General features: G+C 39.3%; 1 protein-coding gene across 5 annotated transcripts in view; it reads right to left on the bottom strand.

Moving 5' to 3' along the window:
* SGIP1 (SH3GL interacting endocytic adaptor 1) overlaps positions 1-18,506 on the bottom strand; it is a 217,906-nt gene that overhangs the window by 1,079 nt on the left and 198,321 nt on the right. For all 5 annotated transcript variants that reach the window (XM_060206371.1, XM_060206368.1, XM_060206367.1 and 2 more), the window contains 5 exons: positions 15,618-15,773; positions 10,003-10,135; positions 5,509-5,711; positions 1,936-2,000; positions 1,119-1,283 (listed from right to left, as the gene is read on the bottom strand). In XM_060206371.1, coding sequence (XP_060062354.1) covers positions 1,119-1,283; positions 1,936-2,000; positions 5,509-5,711; positions 10,003-10,135; positions 15,618-15,773 — 722 coding nt within the window. The remainder of the gene's footprint in view (positions 1-1,118; positions 1,284-1,935; positions 2,001-5,508; positions 5,712-10,002; positions 10,136-15,617; positions 15,774-18,506) is intronic.

Raw genomic sequence — 18,506 nt, 5'->3', positions numbered from 1 at the left:
ATAACTGTATGCATACGTCAATAATTGCACTGTAAAGCATTAACCCCTCAATAAAAAAGGACAGCATACTGGAGGGGTACAGCAGTAACATGCTACATGTAAAGTTTCCTACTTTCAAGACCAGCTATCTGTCTTTCCACATTTTTCATTAAGTAGCAGTTTATAGAGGTTTGGGTTCAGCCAAGATAGGGTGAGGTATTTGTTCCTGAATGTGACATTCCAAACTGGGACAGGAAAAGGAATCACATAATTTACTTTCTAGCCAGTCATTTTTGAGAGTAAAAGAGGGAGTGAGAATTAATAATGATATCAAAGCAACAGACAATCTCTGCTGTATGTGTCCATAAAAAATATGACTGGGGGGAGGGGTAAGTAGCATAATGGTTATGCTACGAGATTCTCAGGCATAGTCACAGGTTCAATCCCCTGAGCCACCATAAACCAGAGCTGAGCAGTGTTCATATGACTTATGGCCATAGTCATCTCATAGGTAGCCTGTTCCTATTTCTGATCTAGATTCTTTAAGGTTACTATCACAGTGAAAAATAGATCTCAGATACAAGTATCACAAATGTATGCAATCCTACTGCAGTTCAAATTGGAGATACCATCAAAGATAAGCAGCATTTATTATGTTTGTCAAAATAACAAAAGTGAGTATCCATATCTATGTCACGGGAATGATGGGCCAGTTCTCTGTAAGAAAAAGAGCCACAATCACAACAAATGGTCAGTTTCTGATTTCCAGTTCCTTGTCTTCTTCTTCTTCTTCTTCTTCTTCTTCTTCTTCTTCTTCTTCTTCTTCTTCTTCTTCTTCTTCTTCTTCTTCTTCTTCTTCTTCTTCTTCTTCTTCTTCTTCTTCTTCTTCTTCTTCTTCTTCTTCTTCTTCTTCTTCTTCTTCTTCTTCTTCTTCTTCTTCTTCTTCTTCTTCTTCTTCTTCTTCTTTTTCTTCTTTTACTTTAATTAACAGTGGTTTGCTTTGGCACTGAACTGCAGAATGGTGGTGGGGATTGGAGAATCAGAGGAGGAAGAAAGAAATTGATGAACTATTCCTTATTAAAGGAGAGACATCCTAAGGAATATATATATATATCACAACTTACAAGATATCTACTTACCTGCAGCAAACCTTTTTTTGATGAGTGAGAATCTATACCCTGCTCCAACAAGTTCAATGTCACAGCCAGAAAGGGTGCTTCCTTCACTTGTGAACTGCACCACCAGTGGAGAAGGTTTACTTGGGCCTTCAGATAACTGAAATCTTGCCAACAAAGAACCCACTCCTATAACAAAGAAGGAGAAGAAGGAGGGGAGTAGATGATGAAGAAGGAGAAGGAGAAGAAAGGAAGGAAGGAAGGAAGGAAGGAAGGAAGGAAGGAAGGAAGGAAGGAAGGAAAGAAAAAGAGGAAGAAGGAGAATATATTACAAGGTAACGGTCAACACAACAGATCAGATACATTTTGGAAATTGTATTAAAATTAACAAACAAAATCAAATGTACTAAGAAATAGTATTTTAGGGACAAGATGGCAACAAATACAATTTGTCATGGAATATTACAAGTGATTCTTTTTTGCAGGTTGATAAAAGTATGATTCAGCTAAATGGTACTTCCATTTTAGGGTTTACTAGTTGGAAGGCAATATATTTTTCAGTGTCTGCTTAATAGTAGAATTTAACTCTCAGGGTTGTGAGATCTGATATAGGATGGAAACACAGTTCATTAAAAGCTTCTCTCGGCCTACTATTTCTCATGGAATCTTTGCTAGTAAAAGGGAGCGAGGCCTGTTGAAGAGTTACTTGTTTGCATTGGTTGACTTAAATGAATTTTAAAACGGAATTAAAATTGCCTACAACTATATTTTGATTGACAGTTGCTTCAACAGGAATGTGACTTCCTCTTTCCCTAGTAACACAAGCCTGCAATTACATTACCTCCATTTTCTGACTTCTGAGATATATCAGGAATTTTCCACAATATTCTTTGTTGTTCAGAATTCCTAAAAATAAAATACGTACAGAAATTAGACATTGTGGCCAGAGAGAAAGTTCACCTGATACACCTGTATCACACCTGTTAGGGCCCTGCAGGAAGCTCTAGTCTCTAGTGCTGTGGTTTATCTTTCTCTCTCTTTCTTAGAGTTTTTCTAAAATTTTATTAAAAACACTTATTTATTTATTTATTTATTTTTTCCCTCCAGGGTTATTGCTGGGCTTGGTGCCTGCACCATGAATCCACTGCTCCTGCCTGGAGGCCATTCCCCCCCTCCCCTTTTTGTTGCCCTTGTTGTGGTTGTTTGTTGCCCTCGTTGTGGCTATTATTATTGCCATTGTTGATGTTGTTTGTTGTTGGACAGGACAGAGAGAAATGGAGAGAGGAGGGGAAGACAGAGAGGGGGAGAGAAAGACAGACACCTGCAGACCTGCTTCACCGCCTGTGAAGTGACTCCCCTGCAGGTGGGGAGCCGGGGCTCGAACCGGGACCCTTATGCTGGTCCTTGTGGTTTGCGCCACATGCGCTTAACCCACTGCGCCACCGCCCGACCCCCATCTTTATTTATTTATTGGCTGCAGGTAGTCCAAAACTGAGAGGGTAGGAGGAGATGGAGAGGAAGAGAAATAGACACCTGCAGCCCTGCTTCACCACTTGCAAAGCTTTCCCCCTGCAGGTGGGGACCAGGGGCTTGAACCTAGGTCTTTACTGATTCTAATATGTGTGCTCAACTAGGTGCGCCACCAGCCCCCTCCCAATGGAAAAAAAATTGTGAATGAGGAAGTAGCAGCTCAGCAAAAACAAACAAACAAAACAACAAACAAACAACACAAATAACTAACACATAGATATGTATATAGAGGTTTCTGTTTAACAGATGCTATATTTTCCCAGTTACTTAAAAATGGATCTTGAGAGTTCCTTTTTTCTTCTACTTTTATTTATTTATTTTTATTAACTAGGACAGAGAGAAATTGCGAAAACAGAGGGAGATAGAGAGGAGGAGAGAAAGACAGATACCTGCAGACCTGCTTCACCATTTGTGAAATATCCCCCTGTAAGTGGGGAGCAGGGTCTCAAACCAGAGTTCTTAACCGGGTATGCCACTGTCCGTTCCCCACCAGCCCAGTTCTATAAGGTAGACTCTAGCTCGCTAAGTTATCATTTTTCTATTCAATACATGTGAATTCTCTCCTTAGCCACTTCTTACTATAACAAACCACCACGCTATCCAATAGACAAATCTTTGAAGTACAATACAGAGTTAAAATTTTAACTCAGATAAAATACATGGAAATTGCTAATCTATTCACTCATGTTATTTAGAACTAATAGTCATATTTTTACTGTCTTGTCTGTATGATTTAAGAGATACTACTTATTTGAATTAGGTTACAGAATTGTACATTTTCAGGGATATAGCTTCACACTCATCTATGTTTGTGTGTATGTCACCACACCCACTACCCGAATTCTGTGTTCAGGACATCTAATAACTACCACATTCCTCACAAATTCTGTTAACAGGTTTACTTCCTTTTTCCTACGGCAACTTCGTTTGCTTTAGTTACCTATATTCATAGGGGAATGAAACCATTTGGTGGTTCTTTTCCAGCTCTATCTGTTTCACTTAGTACTATCACCTTCACCGACATCCATCTTGTCAAAAAAGAAAACTTTTATTTTTTCTTCTAGAAGAGAGTGGGAGTAGGGTTGTGTCCAGAGCACTGCTCCGTTCTGGCAGATGGTGGTGCTAGGGACTGAATCTGTAGCCCTTAGGATTTAAAACATGCCATGATTTAAGCCTGACAGGCTGAGCTATCTTCCTAGACCCTGAACAAGTTCTTGGTAATGGTTATCGTGACATCGGTGAAATTCTTTCTTTTGTGATCCATTCTCCAGTGCATCATTATCACAGCCCAGAGCCTACAGAGTGAACCCTTGAATTCAGACATCTCCCTTGTAATTAGGGTGCTGCTTAAAAATTATTATCTACACGCCCTGGTGAGATACCACACCCTGCAAGTGGAGACCAGGGACTTCAACCTGGGTCCTTGTGCACTGTAACATGTGTACTTAACCAGGTGCTCCACTGCCTGGCTCTCTGGTAGGAAGTTTTATTATTAATATATAGTACTCTTTTAAAATATCTATTTATTTATTTGTTTTCCCTTTTGTTGCCCTTGTTGTTTTATTGTTGTTGTAGTTATTGTTGTTGTTATTTATTGATGTCGTCGTTGTTGGATAGGACAGAGAGAAATGGAGAGAGGAGGGGAAGACAGAGAGGGGGAGAGAAAGACAGACACCTGCAGACGTGCTTCACCGCCTGTGAAGCGACTCCCCTGCAGGTGGGGAGCCGGGGGCTCGAACTGGGATCCTTACACCGGTCCTTGCGCTTTGTGCCATGTGTGCTTAACCCGCTGCGCTACCACCCGATTCCTGATAGCACTCTTTTTCAGGGTAGAAAAGTTTCACAAAATGTAAAAATAATAAACAAGGACAGGGAGGGAGGAGGAGAAGAAAGGCAAAGGCTAAATGCCACTCTCTCTTTTTTATTTCTAAATTTTAAAAATCATCTTTATTTATTGGATAAAGACAGCCAGAAACCAAGAAGGTTGGAAGAGACAGAGAGGGAGAGAGACAGAGAGAAAACTACAGCATTGCTTCACCCCTTGTGAAGCTTTCCCCATACAGGTGGGGCCTGGGGGCTTGAACCCAGGTCCTTGAGCACTGTAACGTGTGTGCTCAACCAGGTGCGCCACCACCTGGCCCCCTCCCCGCTTTTTTATCCCCCCTTTTTATTGTTATTGAAGTTGTTGTTGCTGTCGGTGGATAGGACAGAGAGAAATGGAGAGAGGAGGGGAAGACAGAGAGGGGGAGAGAAAGACAGACACCTGCAGACCTGCTTCACCACCTGTGAAGCGACTCCCCTGCAGGTGGGGAGCCGGGGGCTTATGCCGGTCCTTGCGCTTTGCGCCACATGCGCTTAACCCACTGCGCTACTTTTTGACTGCTTTCTGTAAGCTAGCAATGTGGATTGTGGGCTCTTCTGAAACAATGTTCTGTAGCTAGGTCTCCATTTTGTAAGCATTGAGAAGACGCTAAGACAGTGAGAGCAGAAGCTTTCTGACCCTTGAACCAGCATGAGAGCAGTGATCCCTGAAGTCCATGGATGGTTCTGCTGGCAGTCGTCACATTTCCCTCTTGCTCGGTAGCCCCAGAGACAGCTGCTCTCTCTCCAGCCAGTAAATACTGCATGTAGTGTTCCGGGAAACATGCTTAGAGATTGAGCCTACAGTTCGTGCACTCTGACTCCCATCACTGCTGCAAGCCTCAGAGTCCCTGCTGTGCTAATAATTCATTTTCAGTTTATGGGAGCTACTTTCTGTTCCCATCCTGAGCCCTGACATGCAGGCCTGCTCTGATCTCCTGTTGGAAATACAAATGCCTAAGCTGTCTATGGTCCCAGAGCACAGAGGAACCCTCTGGAGAGGAGGAGAGGAGTTGGTTCTTACCAGACTGCTGGGGGGAGTACAGCCTGAAGCTTGGTCACTCCTCCATCGACAGGGACTAGAAACTGCACGTTGTTGAGGGCCACAGCGGCTGTCATTGCATCTGTGTTGTACTTGTAGTCAATACGTAGGTCAGTGCTTGTTGGCTCGCACCGCCAATTCACCGCCAGGTTCAGAGGTGTGGATTGAATGCCCTGAGCAGACACCTTAGCAAATGACAGGAAAAGGAGCAGTCAAGCATTTTGAATTTTCATTCTAGATTCATTGTGGTGTCAGTGCGTTTGCAGTTTTACTCATTGAGCCTGGGTTTTGTTGATTTTGAAGACTATGAACGACTCTGCTGGCTTACAAATGTCTGTACATATGGTCACTCCAGGGAAGGTATTATAGGCAGGTTGAACTCACAAGGCAGATATGGTTCCAGCAGAAACAGTATTACTCCAAATGGATTAGGAGAGATATGTCTTTTGAACGACAAGTTTTAGTTAGATAATCAGTAAGCATTATAATAGTTATTTATTATTTCTTTCCCCCCCACTGCGAGGGGTAATTCAGGGCCTTCAGGAATTCAGGGAATTCAGCAACACTGGGCAGCACTCATGGCCCAAGTATTTTTCACGTTTTATTTGAGGGGAGAAGCAGAGAGACACCACAGGACCGCACCATCTCTTTTGGTCGCTACTTATCATGCTCCCAAGTGGTGCTGGGGTTTAAATCCATCATGGGCATGGTAAGATGGACATTCTACAGCTGTGCTAGCTCCTGGCTCTTGTAGATGTTTTTAAACTTTAGTTCTTTTTTTTTTTTTTTTTTAGTAGTATAATACTTTTAATTAGAAATTTGTTATAGATGATGGATAAAAAGCAGAGCAGTCTTGCCCTCCAGACCTGTTTCTGGACTCTGAATTCAGCAATAGTCCTCCATTTCAAAGTGATTGTTTTACGCAGAGAACTGGATTGTGTTTTTATATGAAGGTTGTATTTTTGATTGACCTATATCAGAATATTGGGAGAGGTCTCCAGTGACCATAAACTAAACATGATGTGAGAATATTTATGTCTCTCTTCCAATTCCTTGTAGAGTTAAACAAACGAACAAATGAAAAACTCCAACACAACTAAGGAACAAAAGCATTCTGCAGAGCCTCATGTAAAACAGAACATTTCATAAAGTATTTGGAAATGTGTTAGGCTGGTAGCTCATCACAACAACTTATAAAATACCTAGGAATAAATGATAGGAAACAGAATTCTTTGCAGAGGGGAACAGGTTCATAAAGATTAATTACCCATTACATTTAAATAGGTCAGAGGACAGTAGGACACTGACTTAATCTCAGAATTCAACCTTTGACCACCACTTTAATACAACAATTTAAATTCAATTCAGAGAAAAGGTTACATTAAATTTTACTTTCGGAAATGTTATGCACGTACAAACTATTGTATTTACTGTTGAATGTAAAACATTAATTCCCCAATAAAGAAATAAAAAAAATCCCAGGAAAAAAATTTTACTTTCTTACTTCTTTCTTATCTTTCTTAGAAGCTTATCATAATCTATGAATGTGCTTATATGTGTTAGAAAAAGAAGTTAAATAGTAATGTGTTTTTGGTTATATTTTACCTAAAGGTAGTAAATCGTCATCGTAGCATGTTTATTTGGTATTACTGACAATGTTCGAAACTTAGATAATATCATTTGACAAGAAACATTATATTCATTTTTGTAATATGTACCATGATTTTTATAAATGTGTACTTTCAGTTGTTATGCTATAAATGGTTTCCAACCTGTTGTAAACTCCAACTTGTAGAATCGCTTGAAAAAAATAATTTAAAAACAACAGCAGCAACAATATACTTAGTCTTACACTGAAACAATTGACTCAAAAATCTCTGGAAATGTCAGGGCTAAGTAGATTTTTATGTCCAGGTAGATTTCAAATATAGACATCTATATTTAAACAAATATATATATAAAATATAAACTTCCCTTTATTTCTTCTTCCTCTCTCCACCTTTTTCTTCTCTTTACCTCCCTCCTTTCTCTTTCTTTCCTTTCTATCTAGTTTACCACCAGTTAAGAACCAGTATTTTCTTTAAGTTCTCTGATTTATAGATTAGACTCATATTTAAGATGTACTGATTTTGATTAAAAAATAACTTTGAGAAAATAATGCCTTTTCACCTTCAAGAAGTCAATATATTCTATGCTACACCTGAGGAAGATGGGTCCTGATATTGGGGCAGTTTGAAATGTTCCTACTGATGACCACAGAATGTGAGCTCAGATCTACAGGGATGCAGAGGTCACATAGGCTCCCAAGCTGAATAGGGGCCCAAGATCAGATCAGATTGATGGGGTTTACAGTCAACAATATTTATACACCTTTCCCATATTAGGGAGCTACTCTCTTCCCTGATCCAGCTTTCTGGTCCTTCTGTCAGCCATGACATCACCTCCCCAGACAATAATTAGGATCCACCTGCATATCAGATTTCAGGCCCAGAGAAAACCAAAATAAACAAACAAAAACCAAACCAAACCAAAACAAAAAAACACTAGTATAGCCACAAGTTCTTTGGAATACAACTAAAACATGCGTACTAGCTATTTACAAAATGGAGGACCCCCCCCCCAACACTTCATCTGTACTATTCCAGCCTTTAGGTTCATGATTGGTCAACAATTTGTTTGGTTTTTTATGTTAACTCTCTTGTCAACCACCAGGTTCCAGATTCTAGAATAATGCTGACCAGACTTCCCTGGACAGACAACCCCATCAATGTGTCCTGGAGGCCTGCTTCCCCAGAGCCCTTTCCCACTAGGAAAAGAGAGAGACAGGCTGGGAGTATGGATCGACCTGTCAATGCCCATGTTCATCGGGGAAGCAATTACAGAAGCCAGACCTTCCACCTTCTGCATCCCACAATAACCTTGGGTCCATACTCCCAGAGGAATAAAGAATAGGAAAGCTGTCAGGGGAGGGGATGGGATACAGAGTTCTGGTGGTGGGAATTGTGTGGAGTTGTAACCCTCTTATCCTATGGTTTAGTCAATGTTTCCTTTTTATAGATTAAAAAATTAAATTAAAAAATAAGAAATAAGAGTACTAAAAACTCAAAAAAAATAAGGATACCATAGAAAATAAAAATTATTATTATTATTATTGCCTCCAGGGTTATCGCTGGGGCTCTGGTGCCTGCACCACGAATCCGCTGATCCTGAAGGCCATTTTTCCCCTTTTGTTGCCTTTGTTGTTTATAGTTGTTGTCATCATTAGTGTTGTTAGTAGTATTGTTGTTATTGTTGTTGGATATGACAGAGAGAAATGGAAAGAGGAGGGTTAAGACAGAGAGCGGGAGAGAAAGACAGACACCTGCAGACCTGCTTCACCGCCTGTGAAGCGACTCCCCTGCAGGTGGGGAGCCGGGGGCTCGAACTGGAACCTTGTGCTTAACGCCATGTGTGCTTAACCTGCTGTGCCACCACCGGGCACCCAATTTGTGTATTCTTAATGACAGATTTTACAATGTTTGATAACATGACCTGGGAGATAAAGCGGCTGTAAATTAGTGAGATGCTAAGCTAGTTTCTATCTGGTTTGAATTAGTTCAATTTACTAGGTTAGGAGTGATTTTTGGTAAAGATAATCCTAAATACAAAATGAAAGCTTTCATATCTACTATTTCATACTGTACCAAACTTTTTTTTTTTTCCCCCTCCAGGGTTATCGCTGGGGCTCGGTGCCTGCACTACGAATCCACTGCTCCTGAAGGCCATTTTTTCCCCCTTTTGTTACCCTTGTTGTCGTTATTGTTATTGTTGCCATTGATGTTGCTGTTGTTGGATAGGACAGTGAGAAATGGAGAGAGGAGGGGAAGACAGAGAGGGGGAGAGAAAGACAGACACCTGCAGACCTGCTTTACCCCTTGTGAAGCGACTCCCCTGCAGGTGGGGAGCCAGGGACTCGAACGGGGATCCTTATGCCGGTCCTTGCGCTTTGTGCCACGTGCGTTTAGACTGCAGCACTGCTGCCTGACCCCCTTACCAAATGTCTTTAATATTAAATTATTTTTTAGCGTAAATTTTACCAGAACATATTTCATAGAACTGCGACATAACAAAATAAACCACACTATACTCATTTAAAAGGAGAGGCTTTAGTATATAGTAATGCTTTCAACAAAATTACAATTTTACCCATACTTATAGTCTTAACTGAAGTACTTCTCCACAATTTAATACTTTGTGGCATGTTTCTTCAATTTTTTTGTAAATTATTTTACTTAAGCTTACACTAATGAGGATATAAATATATATATTTTTTTCTTATCACCAAATAGTCTCTATATAGTAATTTAAGATTTCATATAAATTACAGTACTATGTAATTGTAAAAGCAATTTTGTTTTTTCTTTTTATTTGGTGTTGGGTATTTTAGATGTACATTTGTAATGTGTCAGAGACACCTTAGTAATATAAATCTATTACCTGATATTTGAGCATGTCCACATTATAATATGTAGCCTGGGGTTTTTGTTCAGACACTTTCTTTAGATGAGTCATCAAATTTGGCATGTTTACCCAGAATTCCTTGCTACTGGCGTCATTTTGAGTATTATCGCTATGCAGTTGGGAAGAAAAAGATAATTGAGTAGAGTCTTATCACAAATATAAAGTGCACAAGAATTATCTGACTTCTCTATTCATTTTCGACACCGTGTACAGATAATATTATTAACAGTATTTTTTTATGCAGTTGCCACTCTGAATAGAATTATGTTAATAGAATAATCCCCATAAGGAGATATTATTGTACTGTTACACATCTCAGGGAGTACTCAGTAATAGTAACCAATCAGGACGCTAATTGGTTGCTTTACAGAATGAATTATTTATTAACCCAAACTCAGTAGCTCTTTCTTTTTACATCACCACAGTTTCCTTTAAGTTGCTGTTAATGCAACCAAGGAGCTGAGTATATTGATTTTCTTTTGAATTGATTTGAACAGTAGCTTCTCAGAAGTTATCAAGTTAACTATTTGACCAATTGTAAGCAGAGTCTTTATTACCAACTGAGGAGAAAAAGCAGATTCAAAACTTAACATGCCGTCTTTCTAGCATTCACAATATTTCACCCCAGAGCTTTAAATAATAATAAAAAAAAGGTCATTCACTTACACAATGATCCAGAAGTCTGAATAATACTGTTCATGATAATTAAAATAGAGCAGTAGATGAGGGTCTTGTTGAACTAAGAAAAACTATATTTCTTTGAAAGTCTGAATCCTTGTTCAGAGACCTCACTACCAGCCACACCACTAAAATATTTAAAAAATATTTGTCACAGTAACAAAAATCATCAGGGGTCTGGGGCTGGCATACCTGGTAGGGCACACAGGCTGCCATGTGCATGAACACAAGTTCCAACCCCAGGTCTCCACTTAGAGGGGGAGGGAAGTTCCAGGAGCCTTGAAACAGTGTTGCAGGAATCTCTCTACCTCTCTATCACCCTTCCATTTCTCTCTGTATCTAGAAAAGTAAATAAAAAAAGTAAAATAACAAAAATAATTAGGCAAGAGTGTGAAAAGCAACTTCTTCTAGCGTTTGCCCTTCTTCCGTAGCCAGTCAACAGCGTCAGGTTGAGCCTGATGTAAGGTTTCGAGACCTCCTCACTTTCTACAGAATGAGCAAACGGAGGCTCTGAGTCGTTTCAGTCAACCGGCCTTCAACTCCTTGACCAACATGCCATTTTCAGAGCAGTAGTAGCCATTGTCTGTTTCTGGCTGACTCTCAAAACAGTAGTTGCATTATCAACGGTTTAATTAAAAGCGACCTTGCAGAAGAATTCTCTGCATTTTTTTTCAATGCAACTCAGTTTATTTAGATAATATCGCACTGCAGAACTCACAAGTTGCTTCCCAGCTTCTTCTATTCCGTACGGTGCTTCAATCAACGCTCTTTCTCCTCTGCTTATCATTATGCTGGAGTGATTGCTTCTTTTTTAAACAATTAATTAATAAAATTTTTCACCACTTCCATCACCAAAGGTCTATGTCCCCATCTCCATCCCTACCCTCCTAGGTAACCACTATACTTCTCCCACAATCATGGAACTCGGTTGACATTTTCTTTTTTCACAATTGTATACTCCATTGTCTATCTTCTGCATATGAGTGAAACCATTCGTTATCCCCTGACTTGATTCATTAAGCATAATCTTCAGTTCCATCCCCTTCATCTCAAAGGACACAATATCATCTTTTTGCTGCATTAACACTCTGTTGACTATCTGTTCCACAGCTATTTTATCCAGTCATTTGTCTAAGGGCATTTTGGTTGTTTCCAGGTTTTTGCTATTGTGAATAAAGCTGCTGTGAAGATGGGGTGGTGATGTATTTGTATCCCTTTGAATCGGTGTTATTATATCTTTTGGGTATAGGCCTAGTGAATTATTTGCTTTTGCAAAGAAAAGTAAATGTTACAAAAGAGCAAGTTAGAGCTGAAGAAGAGAGAAGGGTGAGAGTGGTAAAGGCCAGGACTGAAGCTGTGATTCGGCCTTTAGGACTTAAGAGAGCCGAGTCAAAAAGCATTCGGATTTAAGGAGTTGAGGAGATAGTGCAGTGGAAGTGCACTGTATTTGCTTGTCTGATGTCCCAGACGCCCCAGGTTCCCAGCATCATCATATTCCAGGGTTCTTTCTGGTTTGACTCTTTCTCTGTCTCATTCTCTGTTTCTCTCTCTCTGGAACAAAAAATGTTTAAAAAGACAAGAAAAAAAATACCATTAGAACCTTAAAAGTGCTACTAGTCTGCTTCAAGAAAGCAGCTGTGGTTGTGTAGTTTGCCAGTGGTGGTCATGCTGTATCTGCTATAAGATTATTGAAGATAGAGCCACACTCTCTGAGCATGCCTGATAAATTTGTCAACTGGAGCTGAGGCTATTTACAAGGGCTATTTACAAGCTTTTAGTATTAAAAGGTGTTCAGATGCCTTGGAACTTCCAGAGAGGTGGGTCCACAAAGAGCCAGGAGATAAAAAGGTCAGTGAATACAATAATTTTCTTAAGGTTGAGTTTATTAGCTCACTTATTAGTTAGTAAGTAACAGAGCTCGGGTTCCAGCACAGATCAAAATTTCTACAGAACATACTTTTCCTACAACACTAAAACAGAGATGTGAATAATATTCTTAATTTGTACTAATATCTGAATAATTGGGAAATTCAATTATACTGTTTTGTTTAAAGAAATGCATTTTCTATATTGAGTAACGAAATAAACTAAGCTATATATTTGTGGTTCTCACTTAGGGGACTTGTTTTAATAAAATTCAAGAAAGCTTTACCAATCCAATGTTTACACAACTTTTGAGAACTCAAGAAGTCTTGATAATTTTTCGGATTTATAGTTAATTTAACAGTTGCTTGTAACTATCTTCTAAATGCAAATCTGTTCATAAGGGGAAATATTAGTAAACTTTAGTTTGGTCCCTGTCACAAAGGATTCCCAGTTTCAAAGTCTGAAGGAGCCGACTCCTAATTTTAATGAAATTATTCTATAAACATAAATGAAAATTTTGGCTGGCAGAAAAGAAGCTAGGTGTAGAAAACCTGTACTGAAGTTAAGAGCAATACTTAGGCATACTGCTTTTAAAAATCTGGGCATGGCAGTCATGGTGAGTGGATAGAATCAAACAGACTCCATGACATACGGATCACCAGCCACAGTCCTACTACAAATGTTTACTTATCTAAATGACTTGTTGATTTTTTTAAAAGATTAAATTATTGTATTTTTGTGAGGCAAAGATAGGCAGATAAGGCAGAACACTGCTCAGCCCTGACATATGATGGTGCCATCAATTGAATCTGGGGACTCCGGAGTCTCGGACATGCAAATCCCATATTCTAACCATGAGCTCCGTGGGACCTTAAATATTTAGAGTTAATCAGGCATATTAACAGGACACTGCTTTTGTTTTTCGTTTTTCATTTATTTTATTTTTACGAGAGGGTGAACAAGGGAGATGAGAGCACCACTCCTCTCTGGCTTATGATGGTGGTCAGAGAGTGAACATGCAGCCCTTAATACGCAATTCCAATGCTCTAATGTAGAGATATCTTCCCAGCTGGGATTTTGTTTCTTGGGAATTATTCTTAAGGGTCTATAAAGTGTTTTCCCAGACAAAGACACTCTTAGAATAAAATTTAATTCAATTAGTCAGACAAATAGAGTACTAAGTATAAAACTTTCACACACACACACACTGAAAATCTTGGCAACTTAACTGCTGAAAAGTTCAAGAAAAAAGTGTAATTGTCACAGGAAATAGTCACAACTATATAAAACAGCAGTATATATTGGGTTGTTGGCAAGGTCATGACCCATTTTTCTATGCTTTTTTGGTGCAAGAATGCATCATGACATTCCCAGTATCACAATCATTTTCAATTTAACATTGAGGAATCTTGAAAAATAAAATTAACTGGCTCAAATGCCTCTTATTGTAGCTCCATACCCACCACTGAAGTTCTTTATGTATCCCCAACCTCCCAACGGTAACCACTATAGTTCTCAAAAAATCTTAGAGGTTGGTGTCTGCACCAAAGTAAAAGACTCTGGTCTGGGTGGTGGGGAGGGTTCAGGGCCTGGAACACAATGGCAGAGGACCTAGTGGGGGGGTTGTATTGTTATGTGGAAAACTGGGAAATGTTACGTATGTACAAACTATTGTATTGACTGTTGACTGTAAAACATTAATCCCCCAATAAAGAAATTTTTAAAAATATCTCTGTTATCCCATAGTTTTGTAACTCAATATTAAATCACTAGGAAAAAAATGTATAAAAAATTGGAAAAAATATGGAAAGAAAATGATGCTAAGAAACTGTAGTTCTCTGATCTTAGTCATCTCAATTTATTCCACATGAAGAGACAGTTACTTATTTTAAGCCAGGAGCCATGTTTAACAGTTAGTCACAAATATCAAAGAGAAGGAGGTGGGTCTGGTGACTATCTGAATGGCCTAGAGTTGATTTTTTTTTTCCATTGGAATGGAAAAAATTCATTTGTTCAAGAAAGTGATTTTATTGAATCTCAAATTTCAATACCAACACCCTTCAGTTATTTATTTAGAAATACATAGCTTGATTATATTCTTTTATGATTGACATATTCATTCCATTGAGATTCATTAAATATTTGGTAGTTGCCAGGTACTAAGGATACAGTGTTGAACTAATGGAAGAGACCATTCATGAATCAGACAGTCTAGTGGGGCAGGATTGATACATAAAGACATACACATGGACATAATTATATTTTTAGTAAACACAGCAAAGCCAAAGAATGATTTGAAAGGGAATAAATAAGGGGTATATTTAGTTTGAGAATGGTGGGTAGGGCTAAGTGGAGCCTGGGGAGAAGAATAGAATGGGATGGGATGGCCAAAGGAAGGCCAGGAGCAGTTGAGACGTAAGAAATAAGTCAGGTGAAAATAGATGGAAATAGTATTGAAGGCAAAGGAAACAAACATACAAAGCCCTGTTGTAGGAAAGAACTGAGTCCTTTCTCCACTTCTCCCTTCCTTCCTTTCTCCATTTCTCCCTCCCTCCCTTCCTCTCTCCCTCCCTTCTTTCTTTCCTTCCTTCCTTCCATCCTTCCTCCCTCCCTTCCTTTCTTTCTTTCCTCCAGGGTTATTTATTACTGGGCTTGGTGCCAGCATTACCAAATCCACTGCTCTTGGCAATCATACTCTCCTTTTTTTTTTTTTAATGGATAGGACAGAGAGAGAAGGGGCAGATAGAGAGGAAGAGAGAAAGATAAACACCTGCAGACCTGCTTCACTGCTTGTGAAGTGTCCCCACTGTAGGTGGGGACAATGCCCACAAAAATTTTATTAGCTTGCACAATTTCTGGGGTGGAATCTACAAATATATCTGCTTAGTGATGATTTCTCCCTTACCAAGGTGTAAATACAAAGAACTAAGCCACTTACATCTCTAAAAAAAAAAAAAATTGTGATCTTGTTAAATCACTAATAAAAAAAAAAGAAACTATATGCTCTAATGACATTTGAAAAAAAATACTGTACAAAATATACTTACCAGCAGAGGAGTTGAGGATTTGGCAGGACATGTTCTAATCTGCTAAAGTTTATCACGCGGAAGGTCAGAGCAGCTGGTGACGGGTTGTTGGCAAAGTGTCTGGTGATGCCGGCGGGGAAGGATAACACCATTTCTCCTGTAATCTTCACAATACATCTGGTACAGCAGAGAGAGAGAGAGAGACAGAAAAAGAGGGAGAGAGAGAGAGAGAGAGAGAGGAAAACCAGGTCAATGTGTTATGAATCAAAACAGTCTTGAAAAAAGGAAAGATTTACAGAACAATGTAACAGGAATAGTAATATAAGACTTTAGAAGAGATGAAGTGGAAGAGCTTAACAATTCTGCTGTCAACTACTACAACTTTCCTTAAGCTCAAACAACTGAGTGATTGGTTTGAACACATGAGAAAGGTGTCTAGGGCAGAGGGGACGGCATCATAGTTATGCAAAAGGCTTTTTTGCCAAAGGTATCTGTTTCAGTCCCAAGCCTGACCATAAATCAAAGCTGAGCAGTACTCTGGCTTTAAAAAAAAAAAAAAAGGTTTTTTGTTGAATGCACTCCTGAATTGTACTTTAATTTTCCTTCCGGAAAAGAAAGAAAGAAAAAAAAAACTTTATGTTCACCTTACAAAGAGAAGCTACAGGGGCGGGCGGTAGCGCAGTGGTTTAAGTGCACATGGAACAAAGCGCAAGGACCAGCGTAAGGATCCCGGGTTGCAGCTCCCGGCTCCCCACCTGCAGGGGGTTTGCTTCACAAGCGGTGAAGCAGGTCTGCAGGTGTCTGTCTTTCTCTCCCCTTCTCTATCCTCCCCTCCTCTCTTGATTTCTCTCTGTTCTATCCAACAACAAAGACAGCAATAACAACAACGATAAATAACAAGGGTAACAAAAGGGAAAAAATAGCCTCCAGAAGCAGTGGATTCATAGTGCAGGTACTGAGTCCCAGTCATAACCCAGGAGGGGAAAAAAAAAAGAGAGAGAGAGAGAGAAGCTACTATTCTGGCAGTACTCTCTTATTTTGATTTCTGAATTATGAAAACATTAACTTGCATTGTATTATCACAATCTTCACTAGAGTTTAGTTTTCTCAGTTATGATCAGTGCCTAGAGCATGTTCGTTTATTTATATTCAAGATGTAACTCCATGCTTCTCACTTAGTTATTCACTATCTGGTCAAAATTGTAAAAATAAATTATACAACTTAACAGTGAGGTGGTAATTTCCAAAGGAAAATGTTCTGTTTTTTTTTTCCCTTAAGTAACTTTATTTAAGGTATAGTTGAATACAATAACGTTCAGTTATTTATAGTGTAAAATGCCACGACTTTTGACATAGTTTGTGTGAAGTCACCAAATGGTCAAGGCAATGAATATATCTAGCATTTTTTTCTTTTTTAAAAATTAATTAATTTATTTCCTTTTGTTGCCCTTGTTGTTTTATTGTTGTAGTTATTATTGCTGTTGTTGTTGTTGGATAGGACAGAGAGAAATGCAGAGAGGAGGGGAAGACAGAGAGGGGGAGAGAAAGATAGACACCTGCAGACCTGCTTCACCGCCTGTGAAGGGACTCCCCTGCAGGTGGAGAGCCAGGGGCTCGAACCCAGATCCTTACGCCGGTCCTTGTGCTTTGCGCCACGTGTGCTTAACCTGCTGCGCCAGCGCCCGACTCCCATACCTAGCATTTCTATGTCTCCTTTAAAATATCTGTATTTATTTATTATTGGCTAGAGACAGAGAGACACACTCAGCCCTGTTTCATCACTCATGAAGTTTTCCTCTGCAGGTGGGGAGCAGGGGCTTGAACCCAGATCCTTGCACACTGTAATGTGTGCACTTAACCAGGTGCACCACCGCCTGGCCTCTAAGTTTCCTCATTTCTTTCTTTCATACTTCACTCTCTCTAGGCAACAGGGCTTCCGATATTACAGGTCAGTTTCTAGAGTTTTGTGTAAGCAGAATTATAAAGTTCTAGTTATTTTTTTACTTATTTCTCTCTGTATGATTATTTTGAGAATATTCTCATCTTGTGAACATTGATAGCCATTCCTTTTTATTTCTGAGTAATAAATACATATGTCACAGATTTATCATTATTTTTTAAAGCCACTGACCTGTGACAGAAACTGGGTTTCTTTGTAAGCTTTGCTTGTCACTAATAAAACTGAGATCAAAAATGTGTGCAGAAAACTTAATCATGGCCATTTCTTTCTGATAAGTTTAGAGGAATGGAACCACATAGTAGGTATACTTTTAAAATTTTTTTCAATTCTTTAAAAAATTTTTTTAAATATTTATTTATTTTCCCTTTTGTTGCCCTTGTTTTTTATTGTTGTTATAGTTATTATTGTTGTTGTTATTTATGTCGTTGTTTGATAGGACAGAGAGAAATGGAGAGAGGAGGGGAAGACAGAGAGGGGGAGAGAAAGGCAGACACCTGCAGACCTGCTTCACCGCCTGTGAAGTGACTCCCCTGCTGGTGGGGAGCCAGGGGCTCAAACCCAGGTCCCTACGCTTTGCGCCACGTGAGCTTAACCCGCTGTGCTACCGCCCGAGTCCCAGTAGGTATATTTTTAAAGAAACTATCAAATCCTTTTCTAAAATGGGAAATACAAGTGTGCATAAGTTGTAGTTCTTTCATAGTTTCTTTTTTTAAAGGTGAGAGGAAGTTTATTGTAATAAACAAGTTAAGAAGAAGGCACCAGGGGTGGGGGATAAATAGCATAGTGGTTATGCAAAGAGACTCTCATGCCTGAGGCTCTGAAGTCACAGGTACAACCCCCTGCACTATCATAAACCAGAGCTGAGTAGTGCTCTGGTGTAAAAAAAAAAAAAAAAAAAAAGACACCAAGGCAAGAGAAGGGTGGACAGTAAAAAGGAACCATCGACTTAA

The sequence above is a fragment of the Erinaceus europaeus genome, chromosome 13 (assembly GCF_950295315.1).
Source record: "Erinaceus europaeus chromosome 13, mEriEur2.1, whole genome shotgun sequence".
NCBI classification, from domain to species: domain Eukaryota; kingdom Metazoa; phylum Chordata; class Mammalia; order Eulipotyphla; family Erinaceidae; genus Erinaceus; species Erinaceus europaeus.
Note: the sequence above shows the minus strand (reverse complement) of the source record. Positions and strands in the feature narration are given on the sequence as shown.